The 18,994-nt window shown below is 38.7% G+C and overlaps 2 protein-coding genes and 1 pseudogene across 2 annotated transcripts; 1 reads left to right on the top strand and 2 right to left on the bottom strand.

The window, feature by feature from the left end:
- The first annotated feature begins 1,256 nt into the window (after positions 1–1,256).
- Positions 1,257–5,882, top strand: LOC109206606 (annotated as a pseudogene).
- Positions 5,883–6,418: 536 nt separating this feature from the next.
- On the bottom strand, positions 6,419–9,478 carry LOC109206613. Its single transcript, XM_019369451.1, has 2 exons — positions 7,976–9,478; positions 6,419–6,960 (listed from the first exon to the last, which is right to left on the bottom strand). Exon 1 carries the CDS (start codon positions 9,289–9,291, stop codon positions 7,978–7,980), a length of 1,314 nt encoding a protein of 437 aa, XP_019224996.1. The 5' UTR covers positions 9,292–9,478; the 3' UTR covers positions 6,419–6,960; positions 7,976–7,977.
- Positions 9,479–10,121: 643 nt separating this feature from the next.
- On the bottom strand, positions 10,122–17,412 carry LOC109206612 (WD repeat and HMG-box DNA-binding protein 1). The gene is made up of 12 exons (XM_019369450.1): positions 16,966–17,412; positions 14,130–15,238; positions 13,646–13,822; positions 13,414–13,527; positions 12,886–12,990; positions 12,030–12,164; positions 11,886–11,941; positions 11,702–11,804; positions 11,509–11,625; positions 11,288–11,414; positions 11,045–11,175; positions 10,122–10,949 (listed from the first exon to the last, which is right to left on the bottom strand). Exons 1-12 carry the CDS (start codon positions 17,240–17,242, stop codon positions 10,440–10,442), a joined length of 2,961 nt encoding a protein of 986 aa, XP_019224995.1. The 5' UTR covers positions 17,243–17,412; the 3' UTR covers positions 10,122–10,439.
- Between the last annotated feature and the right edge of the window lie 1,582 nt (positions 17,413–18,994).

Here is an 18,994-nt window from a genome sequence, read left to right as displayed (position 1 = left end):
GGTGGTTGGAGTTATTGAAGGATTATGATACCACCATTTTATATCATCCGGGAAAGGCCAATGTGGTGGCCAATGCTTTGAGTAGGAAGACAGCCAGTATGGGCAGTCTTGTTTATATTCCGATCGGTGAGAGGCCGCTTGCTTTGGATGTTCAGGCTTTAGCCAATCAGTTTGTGAGACTGGATGTTTCTGAGCCCAGTCGTGTGTTAGCTTGCACGGTCGCTCGTTCNTCGTGTTCAGTGGAGAGGTCAGCCTCCTGAGGCATCGACCTGGGAGTCCGAGTCTTATATGCGGAGCCGTTATCCTCATCTTTTCCCCAACTCAGGTACTTCCTTCTTCAGTCCGTTCGAGGATGAACGGTTGTTTTAGAGGTGGAGAATGTGACGACCCAAAGGGGTCATCACCTGCGTTTAATTAAATTCTATGACTCCGAGGCCTTGAAAATCTCATTTAGAGTCGCCTCAATTTGCGTGCGTAGTCCGGGCGCGTAGCCGAAAAGCTTAAATATGAAATTCTGTGAAAAATGCTAAGTTTTGATGTTAAAATGAATAAATTTGACCTTGGTCAACGTTTTGGGTAAACAGACCCGGACCCGTGATTTGACGGTCCCGGAGGGTCCGTAGGAAAATATGGGACTTGGGCGTATGCCCGGAATCGAATTCCGAGGTCCCAAGCCCGAGAAATGAATTTTTTTATAAATTTGTTTTCTGAAATTGTTTAAGGAAATTTGAAATGAAAATTGATTAGAACGTGTTGGTATCGGGCCCGTATTTTGGTTCCGGCGTCCGGTACAGGTCTTATATATGGTTTAAGTCATTCCTGTAAAATTTGGTGAAAAACGGACGTCGTTTGACGTGATTCGGACCTAAATTGGAAAATTTGATGTTTTATAAAGTTTGAAAGAATTCATGGATTTTGAGGTTTAATTCGATGTTTATGATGTTATTTTGGTGATTTGATCACACGAATAAGTCCGTAGGATATTCTTGAGGTTGTGTGTATATTTGGTTTGGAGCCCCGAGGGCTCGGGTGAGTTTTGGATAGGCCATGGGTTGCATTTTTGAACTTAAAATTTGCTGGTATGGACTGACCTGCAGGCTTCGCATTTGCGAAGCCAGGCTCGCAATTTTGAGCCCGCAAATACGACAAATTAATCGCAAATGCGAATCTGAGGACTGGCAGCCTGAGTCACAAATGCGACTCCATCATCGCAAAAGCGATATCGCAATTGCGAACAGCCTCTCGCAAATGCGATGATGGCTGGGGAAGCTGAGGTATCGCAAATGCGATGCAAATTTCGCAAATGCGAAAGTCCTGGATTTCGTCAGTGTTCGCAAATGCGAACATTATTCTCTCAATTCCCACATCAGCAGGTCGGGGTTCGCAATTCCGAACCCCTGTTCGCATTTCCCATAACTGAGACCTGCAATTTTTACACATAAACGATTTTGAGCTTCATTTTTCATATTTCTCAAACCCAAATACACTTAGGAGATTTTCCAAGAACAAGTCTTCTTCCAAATCAATTGTAAGTTAGTTTTTACTCATTTCTTTCAATCATTAACATCTTTTAACATGATTTCAACCTAAAATCAAAGATTTTCATGAGAGAAATTGGATGTTTTGGGTAGAACCTAGGTTTTTCAAAAATTGGGGATTTGGGCTCAATTTGAGGTCCGATTTCAAAACAAATTATATATTTGAGTTCGTGGGGGAATGGGTAATCAGGTTTTGGTTCAAACCTCGGGTTTTGACCACGTGGGCCCGGGGGTAATTTTTGACTTTTTGGGTAAAACTTTGGAAAACTCATTTTCATGCATTGGGGTTGATTCATTTAGTGTTTATTGATGTAATTAAGTAATTTGTGATTAGATACGAGCGAATTGGGGGTGGAATCAAGGGGTATAGCTATAATTGAGACTTGAGTTGTGTTCAAGGCATCGAGGTAAGTGTTTGGTCTTACCTTAGCTTGAGGGATTAGGAGTTAGTCCTATTTGCTATGTGATAATTGTTGAGTACGACGTATAGGCATGGTGACGAGTATCTATACGTTGGTGTTAAGTATGACCGTGAGTCTTATATTGTGATTTTCATGATTTCGTTGTATTCTTCATGCTTTGGTGATGATTTCTAGTTGTTGTGAAAAGTTTGTGGGAGGAATTGAGACCTTTGAACATTTTGGAGCATTGGCTCGAGTTATATTATGAATTGTAAAAGTATATGAGATGATTAAACCCTTTGGAGCATTGGCTCAAGTGGTAAAGTGAGTTATGAAGTACAAGTTAAAGATAGAGAAAGAGTTATTGAAATGCTCCCTTGCCGGGATTTAATTAGTTAATTGTTGTTCCCTTGCCGGGATTTAATTATTTACTTGTTGCTCCCTTGCCGGGATTTAATTGTTAAATCGTTGTTCCCTTGCCGGGATTCCTATATGTTCCTGTTTATTTTCCTTGCCCTTGTTTGTGATTGTTGTTTGGGTGAGGAACAGTGTTAAAGCACGAAGGGTGATGCCGTGCATTGTTTTCTATTGTGAGGAAAGAGTGTAAAGCACGAAGGGTGATGCCGTGCCGCACGATGTACCATTCTGTGCCAATTCTATTGATTATATGTGAGGAAAGAGAGTAAAAGCACGAAGGGTGATGTCGTGCACATTTTATTATTCTAATTGTTTTGGTGAGGAAAGAGAGTAAAAGCACGAAGGGTGATGTCGTGCACGTTTTCATTATATTATTGCTTGGTGAGGACGGGAGTAAAAGCACGAAGGGTGATGTCGTGCAGTTATCTTTGATTTTCCTGATTCTTGCTGATAATTGAGTTATGTTGTCCTTTACTTTTATTTACTGATTTTCTTGTTGTTATCGGTTCAAGTGCATTAGTTGTCTTATTCCACTATTACTGTGATTCTTTATGTTAGCATTTTCCTTTATTGTGTTACTTGTTATTTTTGGCTCGAGGCATCCTTGCGCAGCATTATGCCTTGAATTTATGCTATAATTGCTACATGTTTATGTGACTTAATTGCTACTTGACATTTAGCATACTAAATATTAAATTGCCTATTTGCTCCTTAAAGTCCATAATTAATTGCTACTTGTCATTACTTGTTTTCCTCAGTGAGTCATAATTATTGTGTACTTGTTGTCTTATGAATTCGTATTAATTGTTGCGTTTGGTGGAGTAAATTTCATTTGGAAGAACTGTTGATTTAATAAAATGGGAGCAGGTGGTACGCCTACCACGAGATTTAATGAAATGGGAGCGGGTGGTACGCCTACCACGAGATATAATGAAATGGGATCGGATTGCACGCCTGCAACGAGTTGTGAACCGAGAGTGAAACCTGCCTTTGTTTTCCTTATCCTTGTTAGAAGTTGAATTTTGGTTTCCTGATAATTCTCTTGAGATTCTGTTTCAACTGTTATCTCCCGGCAACATGTTTCCCCCCTCCCATCCTTACTTGTTTATTCCTGCTTTACTTTCCGCTGTACATTATATAAATGCACAGGTTTATTTGGTAGTCTGGTCCTAGCCTCGTCACTACTTCGCCGAGGTTAGGCTAGGCACTTAGCAGCACATGGGGTCGGTTGTGCTGATACTACACTCTGTGCTCTTTTGCACAGATCCAGGTCCCGGACAGCAGTAGTAGCTCGGGAGCCAGCCTTCAGTCCATCGAGACTCCGAGGTAGCCTTGCACGCGTCCGCAGGCCCGGCGTCTCCTCTATCTTATATTTCATTCTGTTATCTCATGTTCTCGAGACAACAGTGTTATATTTCTTTCAAACGATTGTATTTAGTACTCTTAGTAGTCCGTGGATGTTGTGACACCAGGTTCTGGTTAGAGGCATGTGTTGGTCTTCAGGATAGTTTGGTTTTATATTTTATTTAAGTCTTCCGCTTTAATTTCATATTCTGCTGTCATTTAAATATTTAACGCTTGTTGTTATGATTGATAAAAGGATTTAAAATGAAATAGGTAGGAGTTTATGATTTGTGGCTTGCCTAGCTTCTACGAGTAGGCGCCATCACGACCCCCGAGGGTGGGGAAATCCGGGTCGTGACAAGCTCGCGCACAGGATCAGGCTTCTGTACACAGCTGATTCTGCTGACGACGAAGCTGCTACGCCTGATCCGTCAGCCCAATTTAGGCCTGTCAAAAAGGTTGTTGATCCACCAGAGGCAGAGCAATACACTGTTCTACTCCCTGAAGGGATCACACGTGAAGAGGTAGATATTATTAAGCTTACAGCACAATTTGTGGCCATAAATGGCAAGTCTTTCTTAATAGGGTTAATAAACAGGGAGAATAACAATCCCCAGTTTAATTTTCTAAACCCTACACACAGCATGTTGTTCATGTTTTTCACTTCAACTGCAGATGCGTATTCCAAAGTCCTCGTGCCTCCTAAAGGCTTGAAGGATAAACTGGGTAAGAGTGCTATTGACATGTCTACAGTCCTGGACCGATGTCTGCATCGGTTGGAGTGGGAAAGGTCACAGGAGCAGGCTAGGAAGAAAGCTGAAAATGAGATAGAACAGAAGAGGTTACAGATGGCAATGATTGATTGGCATGATTTTGTTGTTGTTGAGACTATAGATTTTGCTGATTATGATGAGGATCAGGATTTACCTCCACCTATGACTCTTGAGGAGGTTATAAGGAGGAGCAAGATGCTGCCTACATTGGAGCGGGAAGAGTATGTTGATGAGGTGGAAATGGAGATGGATGAAGAAGAGGTGCAGCTTGTCGAAGAAGGTACAAGAGACGCGAATGTTGAAGAGAATGTTTATGTCAAGAGTGTGGCTATTCGAGAGGAAGGGGACCCACCAATGCTAATTGTGAAGAACTGGAAAAGGCTTGAAGAGAGGATCCAGGCAGAAAGGGACTCAACTAAGTATGTTGTCTGTCCTATAACCGGTGAGTTAATTCCTATTAATGAGATGTCTGAACATATGAGGATATCACTCATTGATCCCAAGTACAAGGAACAGAAGGAGAGAATGTTTGCTAATATTAGGGAGACAACTCTTGCTCAGGATGATGAGATTTCTAGGAACATTATTCGTCTTGCACAAACACGTCCTGATATATTTGGTACTACAGAAGAAGAAGTTTCAAATGCAATCAAGGCAGAGATAAAGAAAAAGAAGGAAGTGCCTAAGCAGCTGAATATCCTACGCCTCCTAATACAATCAAGTATTCCACTCCCACTAGTGCTGTAGTCGTTGCTCTGCCTCCACCTCGACCTCCTATGGTCAACATGATTCCTCAGGTCCAGCCCCCAACTCCTCCAATGCCACAAATGCCCGGTCAGCAAAATCTCATGGTGAATTGTCCACCAATGCCTCCATTAATGACTATGAATTCACATAATCTTCCTGTTCCACCATCTCCTGTATCACAGTTTACACCTTTGGGAGCACCTCGACCCTTTGTTCCCCTCATGATGTCCCAGCTCAGAATACATATAGTGCCACCTCCTCCTATGCCCCAAGGAATGCTGCCACCACCTCCAGTAGAGGAAGCCCCTCTTCCTGAAGAGCCAGAGCCGAAGAGGCAAAAGCTTGATGAGTCTGTTCTCATTCCTGAAGAGCAGTTTTTGGCTCAGAACTCGGAACCTGCAAGGATCAATGTATCTGTGCCAAATACAGAGGAAGGTAATCTCAAAGGACAAGTTCTGGAAATCACAGTGCAATCTCTGTCCGAAACCATTGGCAGTCTAAAAGAGAATATCTCTGGGGAGATCCAGCTTCCTGCAAACAAACAGAAGCTGAGTGGAAAAGCAGGTTTTCTTAAGGACAACCTGTCTCTTGCATACTATAATGTTGCATCTGGAGAAACACTCACTGTCTCTCTGAGAGAAAGGGGTGGCAGAAAGAGATGAATGGAGTTATTTGGCACGGCCTTCAGAGGTTTTTCTTTGGAACTGTCGGCATTATCTAATTCCTGTTGTTTATTCAATGGATTCTCCATACTTTTTCATGTGATTTTGGAGATCATATTGGTTTTACTTCTAGCATTTTTTCCTCCAAATAAATCAACTTTATTCTTCACTAAATGCTACTATATATAAATGATTTAGGGCCACTGAAAATTGATTCCTTAACTCATTTTTTGAGAGAAGAATGTTCTGAACTTTGAAAAGTATCAATTTCATGTTAGTTTAATGTGTATGTGAAGTTCTAGTGGTCTGATCAATTTGAGAGGTTGCTTCAGGAATTAGTCCTTTAACCATTTAACGACCCTTGATGTTATAAGAATGTAATGCGTTTGCCACATTGACCTCAATTTTGTTAAGCGCCTTTTGACGCTAAAGGGGGTTTAACCTTACTGATGTAGGAAAGAGAGGAAATGGACATCTTTGTTCATCTTCGTATTTTTCCAAGAGAAAGTTAAACATGTGGTGTCGATGTGAATATGCATGGTATAACACATTGCAATATCATTAATTTTCACCATCAAAAGTAGAAATTCAAGAACGATAATGTACAAGTTGGCAAGACTATCACTTTGGTCGCAGATTGCCTTATAATACACTGCACGACACTCCGACTTCTCCACATTTTAGCCTACAACTAACAAGCTCCATCTAAAAAACTTCCCCATGATCTGCAACTTCATAGTTTCACTCTCTTAAAAATATAAACAAACAGAAAAGTCTTAATTCTTTTGATACCAGAGGATGGGATAAAGGTTCCCTTGGCTTCAGAACAAAGGTTTAGTTATCCAAACAAATTTCCATTAAGCTCTCTCCAACCTTGACCGACTAGCTCATCACCCTTGTTGGCCATACACACTCTCTTGATCTACCAATGCTCTTCAGTCAATTCACATCCTGATGGCATTGGGAGGAGGTGCACTCTAATTGCAAGCAGTCACAGTCCCACTGAGAAATCTGCTTTTGCCTTGCTAGGTTGTGAAGCGACTGATAACTATTCGTGATGAACCAGGCCTACTATACCCTGAAATGGGAATATGAGTTAAATTCCATGCACCAAAGATGACATACAATCTTCAGATCACATTCAAATATCATCCGGTTGCAGTAAAATGTGGTCCTAAATAGTACTTGAACTGTCTAATGAACTTGACCCAATGTCTCAATAGCAACAAAATAAAAACACAGATAAAACAGAAATGCAGAGCACAAACACATGCTTAAATTGAACTAGTGCTCAAGTTAATCCTGATTTGGCCATCTATGGCCTCATTATTACTATTCTCGGCTCAGAAATTATTATGACATATTGAAGAGCTTGCTCATACATGCTCTCAGGTCAAACACAGTGAACTGCAGCTGCTATTAAGGACCTGTTTATGCATATGACTAGCAGGATGGACTATTTTGCAAATATGATGAGATGTGCTTACTTCTCAAATATTTGAGAAAACCCGATTTCCCTAACAAGGATCTGACTTTGTTGTCTTTCAAAACTATTGCTGTTTTACTTATGCTCAACTTTTAAATAAAGATTCTCAATGCCAATGACTCCTTGGACCTCAATTTTCAAATATTCAGTCTTGTGCGACATTGAAAGAGTCCATGAAATTACTTTCAAACAAGCAAGAACATCCCATCTTAAACATCTGTAAAAAAGTGGAAATATTTTTCCCTGCAAACTTGAAATTACTTTCACGTGGTGCATTCAACATAGGAGCTACCAAGAACTCATTGATGAATATCAATGAGAGTTATATCCTGTGAGCTTTATACAATCTATAAGGTGTAATAGTAAATTTACAAAGAAAACTCAAATTAAATAAACAATTCATTCCTTCTACTGAACTTGCTCTATATACTAAGTTTTCAACATATAATAGTCAAGGCAATAAGACATCCACAAATTACTAACATCAAAATCATCTAATATATTAAGAATCTTAATTCAAGGAAACCAACAACTAATTCCAACAGCAGATCAACAAAGAGCAGATGCATTGCTTGTCAAGCCATCAACCCAAATGCAAAAAGTATACCTTCAATCAAGTTGACCAACTCTCTGAGTCGGGACCCTTCTCCTCCTCTCATAATCAGGATCATCAGTGGGCATCTCATGTCGACAAACTGGACAGGTATTCCTAATCCCAAGCCAAGGCAGAATACAGTCGCCATGATACCTATGAGCACACGGTAACTGTCTAGCCTTTTCCCCCAAATTCATCTCATCCTTGCAGATTGCACAAGTAGCATCGTTCTTCTCTATATCATCTTTACTCACAGCCACAGTCGGAAGGTTTCTAACAACAGTTTTAGAAGCTGGTGGTTTTCCAACTAAACCATTCTCGCCCTCTGCAAACTGTCCAAATAACAGCTCATATTCAGCAGTGTAATTGTAATCGTCTTGATCAATATGACGAGCTAAATCGAATTCCAGATTTCCAGTTTCAGGGTCAGGCTCCAAATCGTGAACATTCAACAGAAACTCCCACTCCAAATTTTCCAACTCTCCGGCCCTATCCTCTAGGGCAGGAGCAGATTCGGATATTTCCTCATCGTCTAAAAACATGCTAAGAATCTCTCTCTCATCAACTCTACCATCAATTTCTTCCCACTCAAAGTCCTCATTATTCACATCCCTATGATCATCCTCCAACTGGAATGAATCCCAACACAGCCTAAGGCTCGGGTCATCACTCTCGTTATCACAAATATTTTCCTCATCGTCATCACCTTCATCCACATTGAAAAGCCTGCCCATAACGCAGTTCTCATCAGGATCCGAATCCGATCCAATATCCACAACCTGCAGCCCACTAACGAACTGCTCTGGGCCATTGCAGTCTTCAACATGGAACCCAGAATTATCGGCGTCCCCACAAAAACCTAACCCTAGCCCAAAATCTAGGTCTAAGCTACTCAAGCCCATAACATCATTCCCTTCAATCACACCGAAACTGGCCTCTAACTCCGGCTCCGAAATATGAAGCAAATCAGGGTCCGAAATCACTCGGTTCGAAGATTGGGATTGCTCCACGCGTTGCTGGAACAGGTCCATGACGAAGTTTACTTGGTTCTCCCGGTCCAAAAAATCCATTGTGGTGATAACCGAATCGGGTTCCGAAACGTCGTCGCTTAAGGGAAAATTCGTGCGCCGTTGACGGGTTAAAGAGATTTGGGGGCGTGTAGGGAAATCGGAGAGATCTGGGGCAGTGAAAACGTCGAAGTTTTCACCGAAATCATGAGCCCAGTAAGGAGAAGAGTCGAGGTCTTCAATAACGGCGTTTGGATGTCCGTTAACGTTGTCTTCGCCTTCGTTGAGGAAATTGAGCAGCGAGATTGAGACCTGAGCCATTGCTGAAGGTGAAGAAATACGCTATTTTTTATGAAGGACTCCGTTTTTGGCTTTGTGTTTCCTTGTATTGATGGTTTTCTGGTAGGTGTGTGTGGGTAAGAGTAAGCAGTTGATTTTCTTGGCGTGTGAAATTATTAAAACGTCAATATATCTGTTTCTTTCCCCTTTGTTTGGACCAGCTGTGTTTGAATTTTAAATTTAGTCCTTGGGTATCCTTTATTCTGGATCTCGTCAATTTTTGGCGGACAGTGATGTATCCCTTATTCCTTCTCCCGTATGCTTGCGGTCACTTTTTAAGTTAACCAAAGAAATAAATAGATAATACTATATGTTTTTTGCATAATACTTTTATCAGCTAATTATTATTAAGTGATATGTATATTTACCTTATTTACCAATTAACCATGATAAGTTAATACGATTTGGTGAGAATATTATATGTGCTTCTACGTGTTAATTAAGAACGTTGAAGTGTTAAAATATATTTAAAGGTATTCCAAATATTCTTTTCTTCTAATTTACTAGGATATACTTAATTGTAGAATATATATGCTACAATATTATAGAATATTTACTTTCCTTTTAGTTTGAAATCTATAAGAAAAATAACATATCCACTTTATTTTATTCCCTTTAGTAATCCTTCTTCCTATTTTAAATTTAATGCAATGCGCTATTATTCATCCTCTATATGATTTTTTTCACCAGTTTCACCTGATTTTCTAACATGAAGACATAATATTGCAAAAGCCCAAAATCTCTCACAAATTCACGTTCCGGTTCTTCGACTTCACTAATTCTTCTAACTCCAACCCACGAATAAAACAAGGAAGAGAATCACCTTGACAATGAATTACAGGCAATGTGATGTATATAAATAAATACTTACATAAGCATAAACGATACTAACTGAAAACACAGGAACTCTTCAACATCAATGGATGCCAGCAACCTAACGGTACAAGTGGATACTCATTTCTGCATTATTGCGGATTATCGAATTCAACTCTTGTCAACTGCTTCCACATTGTATTGCTTAAATAGATACAAGGGCTACCTAAAAACCTAGTGTTATATCGATCATATACAACTTTCTCTATTACAAGAGACTTTGGGATAACGTTCCAGTCTTTTCAGTTACAAATGCATCATCTGTCAGTTTTTACCTTTTTCTTGAGGGAATCAAACAAGGATGCACTTTGTTTGTTGTTCGATGATTTTGCAAACGGATTAGAGGGGCGTTGTGTTGTTACCTTATTCGCCTCTCCATTCTTATCTTCTCCATCTTCCAGTTTGTTTGCATTCTCTAATTTTCTTGCATCTTCCACTTCATCCACCTTATCCTTTTCATCCTTCAACTTCTTAGCATTCTTCAAATCAAATGCATTTTTGAAATCCCTTGCCATTTCCAATTTTCTGGCTCTAGCATTTTCTGTATCTATATTTACATCCTTGCTTGGTTCCTCCAATGACCGTTTTTTCGTGAGAGAAGGAGCTAACAAATTTTGGGAGGGGGAACTCTCTAGTTCCAATCTTTTGCTGCTTTCAACCGTAAAATGGGACTTGGTTAATGCAGCCTGAGCATTAAAGGAGGTATCGCATTTCATCTCAGTAGATGCAGGAATTGTGCTACCAGTTGTTTCTTTATTCAATCTTTCCTGTAGAAATACAAATTCACAAGATTAAGAAACCCAAATAATCTAAGTAACTAATATCTGACAATCAAATTCTTCCATTGAGGTATCGTCCCTACCTCCAATATGGAATTAAAGTGCTCTGCCAAATTTGGTAGTTTCAGGGCTGTAACAAGCTTTATAGCACCTTTGACTGATTTTTCCAAAGCCAGAAGCTTTACGAGTTCAGTAGCTCTCACTAGCTTATCACCTGATAAGAGAAGGGAAAAAAGCCAATATCAAAATTTAAGAACACATTAAGTGGAAAAGTAGGAAACTAAGGTATTGTAGGCTTGCTGCATCCAGCTTTACAGAAAACTAACCATTGCAGCAGGATGCAATGAGCCTCAGGATGCATCTATCAAGAGCAGCTTCAGTATTAAAAGCCTCATCATCAAGCAAACTGCTGTCCTCACCAGCAGCTTCCATTTCTTCAATTGTGCTCTGAATCTGAATGCAAATCCAGCAAACAGCAAAACTATCTATCAACGTGAATTCCCATTGATTTTTTTGCAACAGTAAGGAAATCTTAACATATACATACCCGATGGAGATGCATGTTATTCATTATAAATTCATTCTCCAGGTTTTCTGCTCCAAGGTCAGATGAAGCAAGAGGAAATGAAAGATCCATAAGAGTAAGAATAGGTTTCGGAGTGGCCTGAAAATACAGCCAGAGGATTAGAAAGGTGCGATAGTATATATGACAAGAAACACGCTGCAACAAAGCACCATACCTCTGGGAAGGAGTCCGGAGATTTGCAAATGACACAGAACAACTTGCTTGTGTTTAACCCAACAACCCAATAGTTTTCTTCTGGCTTCTTCAATTTGCTGGCACTGAAATTTCTAATTTGTAAAGGAACAAGTATTTGTAACATCTATACAGTAACTAGTGGACAAGTGGGGTGGTAGTTATACCTGAAAAGCGGAAGCCAACTGCCGCCATATTGATTAGTAAATACCCTTAGCACACCCTATATTTGCAGTTAAGAAATCAACTTCAAATTTAGCAATCTTAAGAATAATCTCTGGTCTCTGATTTAATGGCCAATGATTTCTCACCTTAGAGTCAAAAGAACTAAGATGTCCTTCTTCGCTAAAACCAAACCATGATAAACATGAACCAGGAGTCAATGGAAGTCTTCCTCGGCGAGGTTGTGTTCCATTACGAGTATTGAAGACTCTAAATTCAAGAATCTGTATGGAATTTCAAAGTTCTATGATCAATACACCAATCCACCTCTTCTCCAGTCATCATCAATCGATCAGTCCAAAAAGTACTTATATATATATATATATATATATATATGAATTTAAATATAAAATCCTAGTCCAGGGAACTGAAGAAAAACAACTATATATTCCAACCACCAAATCATAGCAAATCCTGTTATATCTAATCAACATGAATAGTTATGATCTGCCTTGGTTATAAGCAAAGTTTAAGTAGGCCCTAAATTGTTAGTCCTGAGCTCCATCCATTTCATTTGAAATGAATTTATTTTCTTCAGACCAGGTCAAAAACATATGGAAGGGTAAGACAAGCTTAACTTGCATGTAACAGGCATAAGCCTAGACAAGGTTAGAATTTATTAAATTCTTTCTTTAAGAAAGAAGTATTGGTCAGTGGCGCTTTGAGTGATCATCCAGACAGATTGAAATCTGATCAGTGCACACCATGAACAAGGACATTTTTTAAATAATAAGTTGTAAAGATCTACTGTGACACAACTTTTTGATAAGTAATCTACTGTGACACACTGTCAAAACTGACCTAATATCTCCTTTTAATCAGGAGCCACTGTATAGCCTTATTGAAATTAATTCTTCATATCCTGATAACTGCTCACAGGGATTTACAAGGCATCAAAACTTGAAATAAAAGAATTTAACCACATGATGTAACAATGAACTGTACCTGTTCGTTAGAGGGAAGAGGGGAAGATGCATGTGTGACAACTGCAAGTTCATCCTTATAGCCTACTGCAGTAACCACTGGTCCATCGAGGGAAAGAATGTGTCTCTTGTATTTCAATCCAAAAAAGAAAAGGAACTGTCTCAGAATCATTTCCAGAATAATCAAAAGATTGACTACGACATTTGAAATACTCCATCTATCTCAAGTTGATTGTCATAGGTCTATTTCAGATACTGCTAAAACAATGACCAATTTCACAACTTATCTTAAACATCAAAGGTATAAAATAAACCAAAAACCAGTCCATTAACTAGAGACCCTTGTCAATAAGTAACACAAATTCAAACTGCACCTCCATTAACTATTACAAGGGAACGACTTCCATTAACTATTACAAGTGAATGTTATTTTCTTACAATTACATGAAGTTAAAAGAACATTCAATTTGAAACTAAGGGAGATTATTTTTGAAGGCACGAAAGGAACCAAATTACAAACCCTAAGCATACAGTATCTGAATATATATACCTGCAGGCCACCCTCAGTGAAGATGCGAAGAAAATTACAACTTGTAACAGCAGCTACCCAACCAGTTCCTAGTGCAACTGCTCTTACTTCTTCCTCTTCAAATCGCATTGACCACTGATGTTGCATAATTAAATCAGAGTTAGCCACGTCACAGGTAACAAGTTTCATAACACCAGACTTCTGAAACATTTTGATGTACGGATTAGTTGAAATCAAAGATTATATCACTAACCTCACTGTTATTAGCCCAGCTACTGAAAGGACGATACATGAGCGTACTCATATTCTTCTCACCCTTGCATGGATTTGCAAATACACTTCCATTTTCATTTAAAGAAGCCATTGTGAAACCAAAATAATCAGTCATTGCAGGGACTCGGGGACCACTACTTGTGTCATGAAAATCAATCTGCATTGAAGTTATCATGTTAGTTGAACAACTCATTCATACGTAGGTCTATGGTAAACATGAGATGAATTGCCCTCTCAACATGGCTTGCATAATCGGTAGGCTGTTTTTTCACTGGCTAGTTCTGGATGACAAGTTGAAGACCATAGTTTCTATCCATGAAACAATTAAAAGCCAATCACTTGAAATAAAGATGATTGTTGAAACATGTTCAAAGTTCAACTTTGTATAATAAGAATAAAAATGACATAAAAAGTTTTCAAATAGATATAAAGACAAAGATACAAAAACAAACAAGCTGCAATACCTCTATGTGAGAGTATCCATCATGCTCCATCGCGGTTATACTGCCAAGCATACTGTAACATAGAAAACGTCTTTTGCCGGGCAGCTGTGGAGTTGTGCCTGGCTGAAAAGCTTCTTGCATTTTTTGTCCTGCGGAAATTGCGACACTCTTGAGCTCATTTCTTTTATTATCTGAACTATCCCTGTGACTGTGAGGAGCCTTCTTACGAGGTTCAGCTTTTGGAAGCAACTCCAACTCTTCTTTAGAGTCTTCTTCCCAATCATCGTCATAACTATGCTTTTTGCGTAATCTTTTTCTGCTAAATGGTTCAGATTCACCGTGGCTATCTTCTCCAAGGTCACTTAAACTTCCAGATGCACTTGGGTTTTCTTCCTCTTCATCAAAGAAAAGAAGACCATGACCATTTTTAGAACCTAAAACAGGAACATTTTCCGTGGGAGATCTCATTGAAGAAGGTACAGCTGATTCCCAGACACCATACTTTCCCATGATGTCAATTACTGCCAATGCATTGCCAATTGGTTTCCATGCCATACAAGTTACCCTATTATCAAATTTCTGCCGATCAATATCTTGTTTCTTATCAACATCCCATATCAAAACTTGTCTATCTAGTCCAGAAGTAGCCATATACTTTCCATTTGGTGACCAAGACAAAAAGCAAATGGGCTGTACATGATCACCTCTAAGTGAAAACAGTTTTTCTGCAGTGTCTCTGTCATACATCACCACATCATTTTTCAGGCCAGGAACAGCTAATAGCTCCCCATCAGGACTCCAGCTAACTATGTTCATAGAAGAAAAATCAGACCCAATGACAGGAGCTATTCCTTTTAAGACATGAATTGTTTTCCCTGACTGGAGTTCCCAGATCATGACAGTCCCTATTGAATCAACTGAAGCCAGGTATTCACTTTTGGGATCAAAAGCTATGCCAGTGATGGACCCTCTATGTCCTTTAAGGACTCTTGCGATCGAGCCATCAATGGTATTTATAAGTTTGATGCCTTCATCATCACCAGCAGCTGCTAGCATTGTTCCAGATCTGTTGAAAGCAAGTGTCCGTATAGGCAAGGTAAATCTGGTAATATTTGTCTCAAACTCCCCTCCTGATGCAAACAATCAAAACAACCAACAAACCAAGATGGCAATCAGTAAACAGCAATTGATGAGCAGCTGGAATACCAAACCAGATATTCCAGATTTGGCAGAAAAAGACAAGTTAGTATACACCTCTATTTCAATCTATATGGCAGTCTTTCCATTTCGAGACATCTCAAAATGTTTGAAACCATTCCATATTTATTCTAGTTTTACAACTTTTAAGAATTCAAATTCATTAAACTATTCAACCTTTTAAACTTTGATGTGATGTTTCCCCTATCAAACTAACTTTTCAACCATTATGTTACTATTTTTTTCCACTATCACTAGTATAATAAATAATTCAAACCAACGTCTTAAAATCCATACAATCCGAATATCATTAAATAAAACGAAATGGATTTAGTAATAGTTAAGGCATCATTACAGAACTATATCTCCAGATCAGTGCTGTTAATTAGCTAGCAACAATGCCTAGAGCTGTTAGACACAGACAAGTGGATGAAAGGAACCAAATCAAGGAAAAGAATTCAAAAGGAAAAAAAAAGATTAAGATGATCAGGAAGAAATGAAAGAGTTGAGGTATATTTCTACTATTTTCTTTTTTCTTTTTCTTCCTCTTTCTCCTCTTTTTTAATAATTATAGTGTCCGCGCCAGCTTGAAGGCACCTCGACAGATTCACAGGGTACCAGCTATCTCCCGCCGGCATAGGCACTGAGTAACTCTATTTGCCAACTATGTCCTATTTCTACTTTTACGTAAAGGGGTGGAGAGTTGTGAATGGGGCAAGATATGGAGACAACCTTTTCACTTCAACCAGCACAAGAAAGGTTGCTGGGAAGCTGCCTATCTCTCATAACTTAGGTCAGGATTTTGCGGCATTTGATTCAAGTATTCAGCCCTTAAAATTGATGTCAAGAAAAATAGTTCAAAAGGAAAAGCTTTGTATGAGCCAAGTGAATGAAGACATTAATGCACTTTTAATTTTTCTTTTTATCATACTATCTAAAAATTCCACATCATATTTAGCAGCTGCAAATGTTGGAAAAACAAAGGACCAGCTCAACTTCTCAAACTAACATCTTAGTCAAGCTTGATGTTGACACTGACAAATAATGAGGTCTCATGTAGGTCGTGAACCGAAAGAGTGACCTAACTAAATAATAGTAGAGAATCCATCCTTATGAGAGAAACACAACTAATTGTAGTATACACTATTGTATGGTTAGGGGTTTCATGAACCAGTGATCACACGGGATTCTTATGAAGGGACCAACTTATAAGGGACAAGATTGACAATTTTTTGTTAGAATAGCAACAGGACGAAAATACTATGTTCCAAGGTAAATAATGCAGTATTTTGAGATGTTCGGATAACAGCGCACCTCCCCCCAACTCCCCAAAACTCTGGCTGTTCAAACAATTAACCTTCAATTAATACGATTGACCACTTGTCCATAACACTCATTTTCTGGAAATGAAAGCATGAAAAAACAACACAAAATTCAGGTATATATGATACAAAAAATGCATTAAAAGTTACAAAATATAACAGAAATATTATGCACGCATAAGTAGTTCACTCTAAGTTGACAAATAATTCAGATAGATTCCTTTTTCGGTCAACTTAGAGCTCCATTAATCATTTTGCCTACAACAGGAAACTGAGAAGCAGAAAACTAAAGGAATTAAACAAAATCCTTATCCCTTAAGAGAAAAGCGAGCATATACCAGGAAATTTGTAGAGTTTGACGGAATGGTCAACAGATCCAGAGGCTAGACAGGTGAAATTAGGGCTGAGAGCCAAAGCGGTGACGCCATCTCTATGATGTCGAACAACTTTAGGGGGATTAGCTGGCAAAAAAGCATCTTGAATGCAAATTGAAGAATCAGAAGAAGATGCAGTGACAATGTGTTCGCCTTGCTGATCCCATAAAACCGAGCAGAACGACCCAACGCCATTGCTGCTCTTGTGAGCTTCTCGCATCTTAGTGGATCTGATCTTCATTGTCGGATGAAAGTTTTGTTGCTCTCTTCCTTCCTCTGACTTAGATCTTACTTTTACTTGGTTTCATTTGTTAGGGTTAGGATAAAGTAGTAAAACGTTTTGGATTTGGCGGGAAATGGGTTTGCGAAATGCGATTGAGAGAGCGGGAAAGGAGGACAGAATTGGAATTGTATGCTTGCTTTTCGTGCCATAGTATGTATCTCGTACCGACCCAACTAGATGTTACTTGGCCAAACCCTCGCACAAGTCAATGATTCGGTTTATTACTGGGCCTGCCTAGATTGAGCTCTATGAATTACCGGATCAGTTATTTTTCAGAGAAATTCAAAAATAATCACATTTACAAGTGGTCACTCAAAAATAGTCATAGTTTCAAAAGTAATTCAAATTTAATCACTTTTCATGAAAAGATCAATTTGAACGAAAACACTATTCAAAATCCGAAAAATATTCCAGCATAATTTACTGGAATTCAAGCATAATATACTGAAACTCCAGTATAATATACTGGTCCAGCATAATATGCAGGAAGTTCATACACAGGTGCATCAATCTCCAGTATATTATGTTGGAACTTTTCGTGTTGCAGCAAAATAGTGGTTATCTTTCAATAACTTTGCAAACGCTGGCTATTTTTCAATTATCAGTCCGAAAAGTGGCTAGTCCGTGCTATTTTTACGTTATTTTCTATAATAAATAAACCTCTTTACGCAAAAATACATAAATAATTTCTTAAAATATCAGATACACTTTTTGAATTAATTGAAAATTACACTTCCAAAACCATTGTTTATGTCATGTAATTTGGCGCAGTCATATTGATGTAATTCAAGATCCAAGCTTGCAATAATAGCTAGAACCAGACGAACCGAGGTAAATCGTACAGCAAGCGAGAAAGTCTCTTCGTAGTTTATTTCTTTCTGTTGTGTATACCCTTTCGCCACGAGTCGAGCCTTATATCTCTCAACTGTGCCATAAGCCTTGAGCTTAATTTTGAGAACCGATTTGCTCCCAATTGCTTTGCGTCCTTTAGGGAGGTCAACTAGTTCCCAAACTATTACACCTCATAGTAGTACGATGATATTATACCCTGTAGTATTGTACGTTGGATTTGTCGTAAAATAATTGACATTAGTTCAAGGACAAGATTATTTTGAGGTTATAAGTATTATGCTATTTCAATCAAAGTGATAAGTAAATTCGTGAAGGTGAGAGGGTAAGCGAATCGAAGAAAATGAGTTTCGTCGAAGTTTGACATTTTGAGATAAAATATGGTCCAAGCTATAATACCCCGTATTTATGGACTAGTGCCATACAAGGTACCACATGACCATGATAGTAAGGTATATAAAGTATGTTAAAGGTAAATAGTATTTTAAATAATTTGAGATAATTCTTAATTATGTGGATAATTGGTTAATTACTGGTTAGTGGGAGATTAACAAGTTAATCAAGAGATTGGTGGATAATTATTGGGGTGGATAAGCATTAACCAACGTGGCAGCAAATAGAGTCTTCATCAAAGCCAAAATTGTGACTCTTATTTCACGTAATTAGGTGGTACAACTAAGGGATCTTTGGACAAAACTAAGCCACAAAGTGGTGTGGGGCTCACAACCTATAACTTTAAGAGATCTTCTAATCTTATTAAAGTATGATGCTAATATTTTCTAAGTAAAAAAAGGAGCTCAAAAACTCGTATGAAACTACAGCAGCATAAAATCGCAATTCTAAGGGAGTACGGTACAATCT

Source organism: Nicotiana attenuata, unplaced genomic scaffold (assembly GCF_001879085.1).
Source record: "Nicotiana attenuata strain UT unplaced genomic scaffold, NIATTr2, whole genome shotgun sequence".
Lineage (NCBI taxonomy): Eukaryota > Viridiplantae > Streptophyta > Magnoliopsida > Solanales > Solanaceae > Nicotiana > Nicotiana attenuata.
Note: the sequence above shows the minus strand (reverse complement) of the source record. Positions and strands in the feature narration are given on the sequence as shown.